The 15674-nt window shown below is 48.1% G+C and overlaps 1 protein-coding gene across 2 annotated transcripts in view; it reads left to right on the top strand.

Annotated features, from left to right (window-relative positions):
• Positions 1-15674, top strand: part of CD247 (CD247 molecule) — a 212933-nt gene that overhangs the window by 176375 nt on the left and 20884 nt on the right. For both annotated transcript variants that reach the window (XM_040339079.1, XM_040339080.1), the window contains exon 6: positions 1419-1469. In XM_040339079.1, coding sequence (XP_040195013.1) covers positions 1419-1469 — 51 coding nt within the window. The remainder of the gene's footprint in view (positions 1-1418; positions 1470-15674) is intronic.

Here is a 15674-nt window from a genome sequence, read left to right on the forward strand (position 1 = left end):
ATTTATGGTAGCCAGAATAACCAGGATATTATAGGCTTTATTAGATATTTTTGAGACCAACATTAATAAGGAATTTGAAATATGCAATTTCCCCATCAACAATATTTCCAGTGACCATTAATGTATTTGTCCTTATTCCCACTGACCACCAATGAAGGGGCATTCTTCCCACTGACCACCAATGTAAGGGTCCTTCTTCCCAGTGATCATCAATGTAAGGGTCCTTCTTCCCAGTGATTACCAATGTAAGGGGTACTTTTCCCATTGACTACCAATGTAAGGGGTACTTTTCCCATTGATAACCAATGTAAGGGGTACTTTTCACATTGATAACCAATGTAAGGGGTACTTTTCCCATTGACTACCAATGTAAGGGGTACTTTTCCCATTGATAACCAATGTAAGGGGTACTCTTCCTAGTGCCACCGATGAATTGGTTTTAGCAGTGGTTTTCTGAGACCTATTTTTTTCCTTTTTTTGTGGGTTCCTCTGAAGGTAAAAAGATTAGCCCTTAAATACAAGGCAGTTTTGTCCAACACTAAAGCCTCTGCCATCCACTATTAGGAAAATCGAATTACCGTATTTATCGGCGTATAACACTCACCCTAACTTTAAGGCCCCGTACACACGAGAGGATTTATCCGCGGATACGGTCCACCTTCGAGGATTTGTGATTTTGATCCGATGGAGTGTACTCACCATCGGATCGAAATCCGCGCCGAAATCCCATTGCGATGACGTGTCGCGCCGTCGCCGCGATGATGACGCGGCGACGTGCGCGACGCTGTCATATAAGGAATTCCACGCATGTGTCGAATCATTACGACGCATGCGGGGGATTCATTCGGACGGATTGATCCGGTGAGTCTGTACAGACCAGCGGATCAATCCGTTGGGATGGATTCAAGCGGATAGATTTGAAAGCATGTCATCAAATATTTATCTGCTGGAAATCCATCCCAGGGGATAAAAATCCGTAGAAACAGATCCGCTGGATTGTACACACCAGGGGATCTATCCGCTGGAGCCGGTCCGCGGATCAATTCCAGCGGATGGATCCTCTCGTGTGTACGGGGCCTAACAGGGAAGTTTCAGAAAAAAAAATGTCCACAGCCCCCTGTGTATAACACACAGGCACAGTTTACCCTCTATTTTCAGGGTAAAAAAGTGAGTGTTATACGCCAATAAATACAGTATTCACAAATTAAACACCACAATACTCAACTGACTTGAACCATGCCAGTTATGAGACAAAAAGCTGCTTATGACCGAGAAACCATGAGTGCCTACTATACTTTGTTATTGTATCCTTTTAAAGAGGATGGGAGAAACAGAAGCTAAATATATGTACCTGTATCTGCAGAGCCAATTTGTGTCTTGGGGACTGAACTGAATATTTTTACATTGCCATTTTTCAGGGTCTTGAGAAAGAAAAGCTGAATGATCCATACAACGCGATTGGAGTGAAGGTAAGATTTCCATTTCCCCCCCCCCCAAATAAATCATCAGTTTAAATCAACACAACATGTGCTCAAAGTCTTACAGTTCATTTAGGAAAGCAGCCACAGCTTTAGAGTAGAACAGTCTGTCCTCTGCCAGCATACTGAAGTGAAGGACCCCTGCTCTCTGTGTGGAAGCAGTTGTCTCTACGCAGAAGTCTGACTCAGCAGGGGGCATATCTTTGCAGAGAGACTTTCTATGTGCACTGGTGCCCCGAAGCAGAGAAACTCTCCAACGGGGCACGCGAGAAGAAAGCAGAAGCGTTGCTGAGGGACCCCAGAAGAGGAGGATTGGGGCCACTCTGTGCAAAACCACTTGCCACCCTCACCTGCCTCCAGATTCAGCATGTCTCTTTCCACCTCTTGCCACCGTCACCTGCCTCCAGATTCAGCGTGTCACTTGCCACCGTCACCTGCCACATGTTGCGGATTGTCACTTGCCACATGGGGAGCTGACAGAGAAGATGGGGGTCTGACAGAGAGGAGGGAGGTCTGGCAGAGAGGAGGGGGGGTCTGGCAGAGAGGAGGGGGGGTCTGGCAGAGAGGAGGGGGTCTGGCAGAGAGGGGGTTGGTCTGGCAGAGAGGGGGTTGGTCTGGCAGAGAGGGGGTTGGTCTGGCAGAGAGGAGGGGGGTCTGGCAGAGAGGAGCGGGGTCTGGCAGAGAGGAGGGGGGGGTCTGGCAGAGAGGGGGTTTGTCTGGCAGAGAGGGGGTTGGTCTGGCAGAGAGGGGGTTGGTCTGGCAGAGAGGAGGGGGGGTCTGGCAGAAAGGAGGGGGGGTCTGGCAGAAAGGAGGGGGGTCTGGCAGAGAGGAGGGGGGGTCTGGCAGAGAGGAGGGGGGGTCTGGCAGAGAGGAGGGGGGTCTGTCAGAGAGGAGGGGGGGTCTGGCAGAGAGGAGGGGGGTCTGGCAGAGAGGAGGGGGGGTCTGGCAGAGAGGAGGGGGGGTCTGGCAGAGAGGAGGGGGGGTCTGGCAGAGAGGGGGTTGGTCTGGCAGAGAGGAGGGGGGTCTGGCAGAGAGGAGGGGGGGTCTGGCAGAGAGGAGGGGGGGTCTGGCATAGAGGAGGGGGGGGTCTGGCATAGAGGAGGGGGGGTCTGGCGAGAGGAGGGGGGTCTGGCAGAGAGGAGGGGGGTCTGGCAGAGAGGAGGGGGGGTCTGGCAGAGAGGAGGGGGGGTCTGGCAGAGAGGAGGAGGGTCTGGCTTAGAGGAGGGGGAGTCTGGCAGAGAGGAGGGGGGGTCTGGCAGAGAGGGGGTGACTGGCAGAGAGGGGGTGACTGGCAGAGAGGAGGGGGGGTCTGGCAGAGAGGAGGGGGGTCTGGCAGAGAGGAGGGGGATCTGGCAGAGAGAAGAGGGGATCTGGCAGAGAGAAGGGGGGATCTGGCAGAGAGCAGGGGGGGGTCTGGCAGAGAGGAGGGGGGATCTGGCAGAGAGAAGGGGAGGTCTGGCAGAGAGCAGGGGGGGTTCTGGCAGAGAGGAGGGGGGTCTGGCAAAGAGGAGGGGGGGGTCTGGCAGAGAGGAGGGGGGGGGGTCTGGCAGAGAGGGGGTTGGTCTGGCAGAGAGGGGGTTGGTCTGGCAGAGAGGGGGTTGGTCTGGCAGAGAGGAGGGGGGGTCTGGCAGAGAGGAGGGGGGGGTCTGGCAGAGAGGAGGGGGGTCTGGCAGAGAGGAGGGGGGGTCTGGCAGAGAGGAGGGGGGGGTCTGGCAGAGAGGAGGGGGGTCTGGCTTAGAGGAGGGGGGGTCTGGCAGAGAGGGGGTTGGTCTGGCAGAGAGGAGGGGGGGTCTGGCAGAGAGGAGGGGGGGTCTGGCATAGAGGAGGGGGGGTCTGGCATAGAGGAGGGGGGGGTCTGGCGAGAGGAGGGGGGGTCTGGCGAGAGGAGGGGGGGCTGGCAGAGAGGAGGGGGGTCTGGCAGAGAGGAGGAGGGTCTGGCTTAGAGGAGGGGGAGTCTGGCAGAGAGGAGGGGGGGTCTGGCAGAGAGGGGGTGACTGGCAGAGAGGGGGTGACTGGCAGAGAGGAGGGGGGGTCTGGCAGAGAGGAGGGGGATCTAACAGAGAGAAGAGGGGATCTGGCAGAGAGAAGGGGGGATCTGGCAGAGAGCAGGGGGGGGGGTCTGGCAGAGAGGAGGGGGGATCTGGCAGAGAGAAGGAGAGGTCTGGCAGAGAGCAGGGGGGGGTTCTGGCAGAGAGGAGGGGGGTAAGATACACCCACAGCCTGCCTCTCCCCTGTGTCACATAGCTGCTGCCAAGTTAAGTTCTCTTTATCCCGCTTAACCAATGATTGGGGGGGCCGCTCAACAGCACCAACTACAGCTTCTTCCTGGTGTCATCTATCGCCCCCCACCGCCGTCGCACACCCTCATGGGGACGCTACCGCAACTTGCCAGTACTACATCCACCTAGATCGGAGCCGGCCCCGATGGGGCCCCATGAGCACTTGGGGCCCCCGGGCCGTGCCCAGGGGTGCCCGCTCAATAAGACGGCCCTGGCAGTCACTGCATCCCAGTAGATATGAACAGAGCTGCCTGCATGCAAATGCACCTGTGCATCCTGTGTGGGTGAAGACGACTCTTCTCACGGATGTACGGATAGGTGCATCTGTGTAAATTAGGTTTTAGTTGCATGGTCACAGCAACTCATTTACATCGGCAATGTGTTTTATAAATAGTGGCTAATTTTAGCATTGCTTTTCCCATTTGCCGTCTTACATGAATCTTGCCGTGTGTAATGTAAAACAGCAGATGGCGCACTGGAGACGGAATAGACACGCAGTATTTCTTTGTTTTGGTACTGGAAAGCCGAAGAGTTGTCTTATTTAGTAAATCCATGTATTCACATATCTTATTCCATCACATAACCCAAAAATTGGTGGCATATTCCTATATTGTATCATTGGGTCCCAAGCCCTATTCTATAGAAGACATTGGGCCGGATTCAAAGAGATTTGCGCATTTATTACGGAGGCGCAGGGCAACGATTTTGCCCTGCACCCCCGCAAATTTTTTGTGCTGCCCTCGATTCACGGAGCATAAGCTGGCAAAATGCCCGGCGCAAGAGCACGCAATTTAAATGATCCCGTAGGGGGCGGGAATCATTTTAATCAGGCGCGTTCCCGCGCGGAGCGTAGAGCGCATGCTCCGTCGGGAAAGTTTCCCGACGTGCGTTGCGGCAAATGACGTCGCAAGGACCTCATTTGCTTCAAAGTGAACGTGAATGGCGTCCAGCGCCATTCACGATTCACTTACGCAAACTACGTAAAATTCTAATTTCGCGACGCGGGAACGACGGGTATACGTAACATGGGCTGCCCCTGCTAATAGCAGGGGCAGCCTTGCGCGAAAACCACCGTACGTAAACGACGTAAATTGCGTACGCAGGGCTCGCGCAACGTTGTGAATCTGTGTTAGTATGCAATTTGCATACTATACACTGAGCACAACGGGAACGCCACCTAGCGTCCACCGCAAGAATGCAGCATAAGATATGCGGGCATAAGAGCCTTATGCCGCGCAGATCTTAGGCTGCAGTCGGCGTAACGAGGCTCCTGAATCAGGAGCACTCGTTACGCCGGGGCAAGTAAGCAATTGCGCTGTGTAACCTATGGTTACACAGGCGCAATTGCTTCTTGAATCCACCCCAGTGTTTCCAAACACTGCACTGATGATGGGGAAAAAAGCCTAAAACAGCTGTAAAGCAATAATCATCATATAAAGCAACAATCTGCATGTCTTGGCCCCAGGGACATCTTTAATGTTGATTGGACCCTGGGCAACAATCCCCCCCCCCCCATGCAATTTTGCTCTCCACCTGCCCTGAGACATACAATAAATATCAGCTAGACTTAAAATCAGTTTACTGTATCAGATCAGGCAGTGATTGTGATTGGTTGTCAGAGGTTACAGCATATCATTACCACTTACTGACTGGTTGCTAGAGGTTACAGCACACATTACGGCTCACTGATTAGTTTCTAGAGGTTACAGCACATGATTTCTTCTTGTTGATTGGTTGCTAGAGATTACTGTACAGTAATACTGCTCACTGATTGGTTGCTAGAGGTTACAGCACATTATCTCCTCACTGCAGAGGGGCATGATATACATATGAATGTCGCCTTTATTTACATATGAATACCACCGGCCTCAACTATTTACATATAAATACAGACACTATTTACATATGAATGATGGTTATTTACATGTAAACACTGAGGGCCAGATCCACGAAGACTTACGACGGGTGCATCAGTAGATACGCCGTCGTAAGTCCGAATCCCCGCCGTCGCAACTTTAAGCGTATGCTCAAACTGAGATACGCTTAAATGTTGCTAAGATACGGCCGGCGTAAGTCTCCTACGCTGTCGTATCTTAACTGCATATTTACGCTGGCCGCTACGGGCGTGTATGCTGATTTACGCTTAGAATATGTAAATCAGCTAGATACGCCTATTCACGAACGTACGCCCGGCCGTCGCAGTAAAGATACGCCGTTTACGTAAGGGGTTTTCAGGCATAAAGATAAACCACCAAAAACATGGCGCAGCCAATGTTAAGTATGGACGTCGGAACCGCGTAGAATTTTACAAATTTTACGTCGTTTGCGCAACTCGTCCGTGAATGGGGCTGGCCGTAATTTACGTTCACGTCGAAAGCATGACGATTTGCCGACGTCATTTGGAGCATGCGCACTGGGATACGTCCACAGACAGCGCATGCGTCGTTCGATCGAAAAAACGTCATTTACGTGGGGTCAAGCTTATTTTACATAAAACACACCCCCCTGTTCATCATTTGAATTCTGCGCCCTTACGCCGGGAGATTTACGATACGCCGCCGTAACTTTAGAGGCAAGTGCTTTGTGAATACAGCACTTGCCTCTCAAAGTAGCGGCGGCGTAGCGTAACTACGATACGCTACGCCCGCCTAAAATTACGATGCGATACGTGGATCTGGCCCACTATCTGCAGGGGAGTCATCTTTACACAACAATAGGACAGAGCTGGGCAGCATTTGTAGTAGCACTTCACACTGAGATATCAGGACACAGCAAAGGACTAAAACTTCAAGGGACAAGAGAATTTAAACTGGGATAGTTGGCAAGTATGAGGCAGCTGCTTTGGGCCCCACAACAATGAGAGGGCCCAGGGCAGCTGCTCCTTTTGCCCTACCTTAAAGACGGCCCTGCCTGGCCCACTGTCCTAAAATGAGGAATAATCCTTTTTGGGTTGGAATGAGACATGTGAATAGCTTCTGTTTTAAGAAGGGTTTAATGCGCTACCTTACTTTTTTTAAATACACACAATATTTAGGAATTCCAGGAGAGATGTAGCTTTCCCCGAGCAAGTGGTAAACTGAAATAGAATTGTCTGGTAGCCACTACTACACTTTGTACGTCTTCCCTGTTTTGTTGCGTAAAGGAGTCATTTGCATAACCTCATCCACTTCCGCAGAGTATGAAATTTACACTAAATTCTCAAAAGTATTGGGACGCCTGCCTTTACATGCACATGAACTTTAATGGCATCCCAGTCCGTTGGGTTCAACATTGAGTTGACCCACAGGGCAAAGCTTCAGTATCTTGCTAGTCGGCCCCGCTGGCTCTGGACCTAAACAATGCCTGCACCCAATTTAGAATGTTCAGGTATTGTGAGAGCCAGCGGGGCCGACTAGCAAGATATGGAAGCTTGTGGGCCAGTGGGTGATTCTTCCATCCACACAGTTCAGTGCAGATGGAGTAATCCGTTTCACTTTATCCATCTGACCATAGAAAATTTGCAGATAATCTATAGGTGTATGGCCAGTCTTAGTCCCTTAGGGTTCAATATTGAGTTGGCCCACCCTTTGCAGCTATAACAGCTTCTGGGAAGGCCGTCCACAAGGTTTAGGAGGGTGTCTATGGGAATGTTTGACCATTCCAGATACGCATTTGTGAGGTCAGGCACTGATGTTGGACGAGAAGGCCTGGCTTGCAGTCTCCGCTCCAATTCATCCCAAAGGTGTTCTATTGGGTTGAGGTCAGGACTGCACAGGACTATCCTTGCTTTGTGCACTGGTGGCAGCCATGTTGGAACAGGAAGGGGCCGTCCCCAAACTGTTCCCACAAAGTTGGGAGCATGAAATTGTCCAAAATGTCTTGGTATGCTGACGCCTTAAGAGTTCCCTTCACTGGAACTAAGGGGCCAACCCCAACCCCTGAAAAACAACCCCCCACCATAACCCCCCCCCCCCCCCCCACGAAATAATTTGGACCAGTGCACATAGAAAGGTCCATAAACACACGGATGAGCGAGTTTGGTGTGGAGGAACTTGGAGGAACTTCTATGTGTGTGTTTGTTTGCTTCTTTGGGATGTTGGGGTAGAGACTGAAAGAAAATGTTTTCCGAGGGTTCGATCAATATTAAAGATGACTCTAGACACGGTCAGAATTTCCGACAAGGAAAGTTGGATGTGAGCTTTTGGTCGGAAATTCCGACCGTGTGTAGGCTCCATCTGACTTTTTCCGACAGCAAAAATTTGAGAGCTAGTTCTCACGGCTAGTTCTCACGGAAATTCCGATCGTCTGTATGCAATTCCGATGCACAAAAATCCACGCATGCCTGGAATCAAGCAGAATACCCCCCCTGCCTATTAAACTTAATTTTTCTCGGCTTGTCGTACGTCTTGTACGTCACCGTGTTCTTGACGGTTGGAATTTTGTGTGATAGTGTGTAAGCAACACAAGTTTGAGCCAACATTCCATCAGAAAAAAATCCACGGTTTTCTTGATGGAATTTCCGATCGTGTGTACGCAGCATGAGCCTTGTACACACTTTATGCTTTTTTTTTCCCTTTCAATCCAGCAGGATGAAAAATAAATAAAAATGAGGAGCTCGATGTACTAGATATGCAACATTAGTACAGAAATCTCACCACTGAGTTACTGTGTTCTGACAGGGGAACTGGCCCCTCCATCAGAACACACCGGTCAGCAGTGGCGGCTGGTGCTCAACATTTTGCCATCAATTGTCACCATTGTGCCCATCAATTGTTACCACTGTGTCCATCAATTGTAGGCACTGTGCCCCGCAATTGTAGCCACTGTGCCCCGCAATTGTAGCCACTGTGCCCCGCAATTGTCGCCACTGTGCCCCGCAATTGTCGCCACTGTGCCCCGCAATTGTCGCCACTGTGCCCCGCAATTGTAGCCACTGTGCCCCGCAATTGTAGCCACTGTGCCCCGCAATTGTAGCCACTGTGCCCCGCAATTGTCGCCACTGTGCCCCGCAATTGTCGCCACTGTGCCCCGCAACAATTGTCGCCACTGTTTCCCCCGCAATTGTAGCCACTGTGCCCCGCAATTGTAGCCACTGTGCCCCGCAATTGTCGCCACTGTGCCCCGCAATTGTCGCCACTGTGCCCAGTAAAATGCTGCCACTGTGACCTGTAAAATGCCCCCCCCCCCCCCCCGGCACTTACCTTTCTGGGGTCAGCCGTGCTTCTACCGTCCCTCGAGGTCCCTCGTCCCGCCCTCGATGACGCTTCAGCCAATCAGGTTACCGATTACCAGAATCAGATGACCGATTGGCTGAGATGCCTGTCAGTCTTATCCAAGGAATGCACCGCTGCTACGTCCCGAGGATAAGCATTCAGGAAGCCTCAGGGCTGTATTCGAAAAGCCTATCAGAGCTGCTGGCTCTGATAGGCACTTCCACACAGCCAACTAGCTGCCGTTATTCAGCCGTCCGACCGTCAAGAACGTGGTGACATACAACACGTACGACGAGCCGAGATCAATGAAGTTCAATAGGCAGTTTGGCTCTTCTGCTTGATTCTGAGCATGCATGTTTTTTTTGCGCGTCGACGAGCGGAATTTCGTTGGAAAAATAGAAAACCTGCTCTCAATCTTTTGCTGGCGGAAATTCTGACAGAAAATGTTGGATGGAGCATACACACGGTCGGAATAACCAACCAAAAGCTCACATTCAACTTTTTTTTTTATGGAAAATCCTATGGTGTGTACGGGGCATAATGCATTTAGCTGAAATCTCCAAGTTTCACCAAAATTTGAAGAAATTAAGATTCCCAATTTTGCTCCTCTCTGTTTCTGCCACCCAGTTGTTCACAGAGGTATGAGAATTGTCTCTTGGCGGGGAAGTGATATGTGAAAACTTGGTTCATGAAGGCACTTTACAACGTAAAGTTGGATCTTTGGTTCGATTCCCATTACATTTATACAAAGCCGTACAGCAAATCATTTCTTTTGTTCCGGTGTGTCGCTCCGTGATCCCTCCTCTGTTTTCAGCCCCAAAAGTCACAGTGATAAATAACAATTTTTTTTTTTCGGAAAGGGAACATAAAAATAGATTTTTTTTTTTTCACCCCATGCACAGCATTTTTCACTGTCAGTCAGTTCCATTGTGTTTTGAGCACAGAATATATAAAATAACAAACATCTTACAAATACCGGCGTGTCCTCAGATGTGGTGGGCAAAGATTTCCTTTGCGAGGAGCCATCTTGGTCCGGCCAAAATGCTGGATCAATAAATCTCTGCGTTTTTTTTTTTTCCCAGGGCTGGGCCGTCGCTCACGCCTTTCCTGCGAGCCTCATCAATCCTGCCGCTGAAGGATCTCATGCTTCAGGAAGTCTCAGTGTGCAGCGTAGGTTATGTCTCTCGCTCACATAGCCTTGCTGCCATGCCGTCTGCCGTGAAGGTTATAAAATCAGATATCGGTGAAATACAACTCGGGTGTCTAGGTCGTTAATTAGAAAATGGTAGACAAGGCCTTTACTGCCCTGGTTTTGTTCATGCACAGCTTGCGATATTTAGAGAGGACCCTTGGGTGTCTGGTCTTTTTTTTGTATGGGGTACCGAATTGTCTTTTGGCATATATAGAACTTCGGGAACTCACCAAAAATATTATTTTTTGCTGTCTGAACCCACCTGATGGTCTTTCTTGATTCCTGGGTATCTGAAGTAGGGATGAGCCGAACACCCCAGCGTTCGGTTCGCACCAGAACCTTCGAACGGACCGAACGTTCAAAGCGAACATTTAGAACCCCGTTGACGTCAATGGGACTCGAACGTTCAAATTCAAAAGTGCTCATTTTAAAGCCCCATATGCAAGTTATTGTCGGAAAACTTCTTTGAGAACCCGGGTCTTGCCCCAGGGAACATGTATCAATGGAAAAAAGTTTTAAAAACTGTTGTTTTTTTCTGGAGCAGTGATTTTAATGATGCAGCATCATTAAAAACACTGCTCCAGAAAAACCGGAAAAAAACAAAACAAATTCCATTGATACATGTTCCCTGGGGCAAGACCCGGGTTCTCAAAGACGTTTTCACAGGCATACTATAGACACCCAGCAGGTACAATATTTAAAGGAATTTTTCATTTTTTTATTTTTTTATTTAAGCATCATGATGCTTAAATTAAAAATAAATAAATGAAAAATTCCTTTAACCACTTAAGCCCCGGACCTTTAGGCAGCTAAATGCCCAGGCCAGGTTTTGCGATTCGGCACTGCGTCGCTTTAACAGACAATTGCGCGGTCGTGCGATGTGGCTTCCAAACAAAATTGGCGTCCTTTTTTTCCCACAAATAGAGCTTTCTTTTGGTGGTATTTGATCACCTCTGCTGTTTTTATTTTTTGCGCTATAAACAAAAATAGAGCGACAGTTTTGAAAAAAATTCTATATTTTTTACTTTTTTCTATAATAAATATCCCCCAAAAATATATAAAAAAACATAATTTTTTCCTCAGTTTAGGCCGATACGTATTCTTCTACCTATTTTTGGTAAAAAAAAATCGCAATAAGCGTTTATCGTTTGGTTTGCGCAACATTTATAGCGTTTACAAAATAGGGGATAGTTTTATTGCATTTTTTTTTTTTACTACTAATGGCGGCGATCACGATTTTTTTCGTGACTGCGACATTATGGCGGACACTCTGGACAATTTTGACACATTTTTGGGACCATTGTCATTTTCACAGCAAAAAATGCATTTACATTGCATTGTTTATTGTGAAAATGACAGTTGCAGTTTGGGAGTTAACCACAGGGGGCGCTGTAGGAGTTAGGGTTCACCTAGTGTGTGTTTACAACTGTAGGGGGGGTGTGGCTGTAGGTCTGACATCATCGATCGTGTATCCCTATAAAAGGGATGACACGATCGATGCAGCCGCCACAGTGAAGAACGGGGAAGCTGTGTTTACACACGGCTCTCCCTGTTCTTCAGCTCCGGGGACCGATCGCCACACTCCAGCGGCGATCGGGACCCGCGGTCCCGGAGCTTCGGACCGGGCCGTGCGCCCGCGACCCACGGCTGGGTACTAGTACAGGACGTACCTGTACGTACATGTGCCCAGCCGTGCCATTCTGCCGACGTATATGTGCAGGAGGCGGTCCTTAAGTGGTTAAATATTGTACCTGCTGGGTGTCTATAGTATGCCTGTGTAGCTTTATAGTGCACACTGCAGAGGACACAGGCAATACACCACGTGAGAACACTGCAGCTAGCACAATCAACTACCTGCCAGTAAATTGGGAAGAACTGATCTAGCTAAGCTATACAGTGTATAAATATATGTACAACACCTGGGATGTATATATATCCTCTACACACTGTAACATTAACTGACTAACCTGCCTGCCTGCTCTATCTACCTAGAAAAAATGACACTCTCTCCCTCTCTGACTGATCTCTAACCAGCGCCGGAACACACTACACAAGGCCGACCTGCAGGCGGCCTTTTATAGTGTGGGGCGTGTACTAAACATACGATGTTCGAGTCGAACTTACGTTCGACTCGAACACGAAGCTCATCCCTAATCTGAAGCACTCTAGTCGCTGCAATGCCCAACAGTGGATAAAGCCCACTGCTCCTCCTAATATAGTTTGTGTAGAAACTAAGGATAACAAGAGCCACCCTATGATAGTAGGCAGGGCTGCCATTTGAAATCACTGGTCCCCCGTACAGCCTACCTGACAGGGCCCCTTGAATTACAAAAATTACAGATTTTTTTAATTTATTTTTTACAATTTTTAAAAATGTTTTTTTTTTTTTACAATTTGAAAAAAAATATATTTATCTTTTACTTTTTTTTTATTATTTTTTTACAACACTGTTGGGGAAATTTGGATGAAATATCAGGGGTCTCAACAAACCCCTAACATCTAACCTTTGAGACAGAGAAAGGAATTCAGGACACAGACTCTTCAATTTCTTTCTCTGGGAGCCTCAGCTACACTGAAGATGAATGAACAGGAGACATAGGTTCCTGTTCATTCATAAACTGAAGCATTATAAATACAGTTTAATATGCTTAGTTATGAATAGTAGATACAGGATTGATCCATACTGATCGCTTACTGTGTCCAATTCAGAAAAAGAAGGGGCCAGTAAATGACATATTTTCTGGCCCCTTCCCCCACTCTCCATCTGCCTGTGCACCCGCAGCAGCAGGTGGGAGAAGGAAGCTGGTGGTGCTGCAAGAGGACAAGGGGGGATTCAGATGTGGGCAGCACAGGGAGGGGGATTGGTGTGGCGAGACGGGAGGAATGGTCTTGACTGGATTCCATAACACATCAGATTTGAAGCCACTGGTGTACTTTCAGGGCCGTTAATAGGGGGGGGTACCACTGTAAGGGGCCCCAGCATACAAAGGGCCCAGACAGCAGGGGGATTAGTGCAGTGGGACAATCACAGAACAATGCCCCGTGTCTAAGTCACTCCCTCTAACAGCTGAAAGCCGGTGTGATGCAGAGGGTAAGAAACTGACTTTTAGCTGCTGGAGGGAGAGACACAGACACAAGGCATTATTCCGTGATTGTCCTTTAATCCCACTGCATCAATTCCCCTGCTGTCCAGCCCCCCTGTGTGCCCGGGTACCCTAAAGGAGGCCTGGCGGTACCCCACTATTGGAGGTCCTGATGGTAGGGCCAAGGAAGTATCACAGCTCGCAAGCCCTAATCCAGCACTTATGGTCCAAGAGTTTCTGAACCCCATGAAACATTTGAAGATACACCAGAGGCTTCAACTCTGATAGAAGGATGTGTTGTGGAATCTAGCCAAGACCACTTGTCTTGGACGTTTACCGGCACAGGTGTGGGACACCATCTTACATTAGGAGAGAGCCAGCTACATGTTTTGTAATGAGTATCTGTACAGTAAAGTAAACAAATAATTGGCCAACAGCAATTACAGACACTGGGAAAGCCTGACAGCAAAACTGAACAGGTTGCTAAAATTGGGATGTTGCACCAAACAACAAGAAGGATAACCTTTGGCATATGTTACCAAATAGTTATGGCCATAAAACATTCATGCTTTATCAGTGTTTACCCCAAGAAAAAAGAAAGAAAAAATTTACTTACCTCCACTGTGCAGCTCATTTTGCACAGAGTGTCCCCTAATCCTGTCTTCTGGGGTCCCTCGGCGGCTGTCTCGGCTCCTCCTCGCAAAAGCTTTTCACCTTCATGCGAGCGAGCTTGCATGGTGGAAAGCCTTTGCGAGCGCGCTCCCGTGATACAGCGGCGGGCATAGCCACCGACTGTATCACTCGGCCCCGGCCCACGCGCGGCATCCGCTGTGATTGACAGCAGCGCCAGCCAATGGCTGCGCTGCTATCAATTCGTCCAGCGTAGCCAATCAACGGGCAGGCTGGGAACCGAAGAGGATCACGTGGACGTGTGCGGGACTTTCGAGGGGTCAGGTAAGTAAAACGGGGATTCGGGGGGGGGGGGCCAGTACCGTCGGATGTTTTTTGACCTTAATGCATAGGATGCATTAAGGTGAAAAAACATTTACCTTTACAACCCCTTTAATTTGATTTACTAAACAAAAATGCTATATATAAATACCCGCTTCATCAGGTCTATAAGATCGAACAAAAAAATATATAAATAAAATTAAAGTTATAAGATACTGTTAAAGTAGAACTAAAGTAAAAACAATACACAACATACAGAGTATCAGAAAATATGCAAGCAAGATACACATGCACAAGCTATCTATCCTTCCTAGCAAATGAGCATGGACAATGTATGCAAGGTATACACTAAACAGTTACTTAACCTGGTGATGGAGTCTTCTTCCTTTTATCCCAGATCTCTCCAGACTGCTCCTTGCGTCTTGGAGACCTGTAAAAAAAAAAAATGTTTCTACTTCTTTGTCTTGAGCACATGGCTGTGTTCAAGTCCTTTTCCCTCCACCTACTTCCTGCCTACATCACTGCCTGTCCTGATCTTCAAAAACCAATCCAACAAGTTCATTAACATATGAATATTGGAAAGCCCAGCTTCTACCTATGTTTATACTATAAAAATCACTAAAATAGTCATAGCAGCACAGTTTGAAGTATGCAGTGCATAACAGGAAATTATGGCATTAACATGCAGGGGGGGCCAATTTATTTATTTTTTGTAGCATTTACTAGCGCTTTAAGCCTATCCCATTCACGTAGTTACATAGTTAGTCAGGTTGAAAAAAGACACAAGTCAATCTAATTCAACCATAAAAAAATATTGTACAATCCCATATACACAATTATATACCCACAGTTGATCCAGAGGAAGGCAAAAAAAAAAACAGCAGCGCATGATCCAATTTGCTACAGCAGGGGAAAAAATTCCTTCCTGATCCCGAGAGGCAATTTGATTTTCCCTGGATCAACTTTACCTATAAATGTCAGTACCCAGTTATATTATGTACATTTAGGAAAGAATCCAGACCATTCTTAAAGCAATCTACTGAGCTGGCCAGAACCACCTCTGCAGGGAGTCTATTACACATTTTCACGGCTCTTACTGTGAAGAAACCTTTCCGTATTTGGAGATAAAATCTCTTTTCCTCTAGACGTAAAGAGTGCCCCCGTGTCCTCGGTGTTGAGATATTCACTTTACGGTCAACACCAAGTTCACTATATGGACCCCTTATATATTTAAACATGTTGAACATATTATGTACCTAAAACAAGCACACGTCATTAAGTTGAACTCTGGGCCGAAATATACAAAAATTCCATTGAATGAAGATGTGTATTAAAAGTCATTTAATTTGTTTTTAAATGTAAAAAAATTGAAGCATGTGTATTTGTCCTTGTAACGGAATGGCCCGTGATACCCAGAGACTTTTGAAGGATGCAGGGTACTCCTATGCCAGCTTCACTAATGACTCTTGGGTATAGGGTCATCCTATGTCCAATAGGGG

Source organism: Rana temporaria, chromosome 2 (genome assembly GCF_905171775.1).
Source record: "Rana temporaria chromosome 2, aRanTem1.1, whole genome shotgun sequence".
Lineage (NCBI taxonomy): Eukaryota > Metazoa > Chordata > Amphibia > Anura > Ranidae > Rana > Rana temporaria.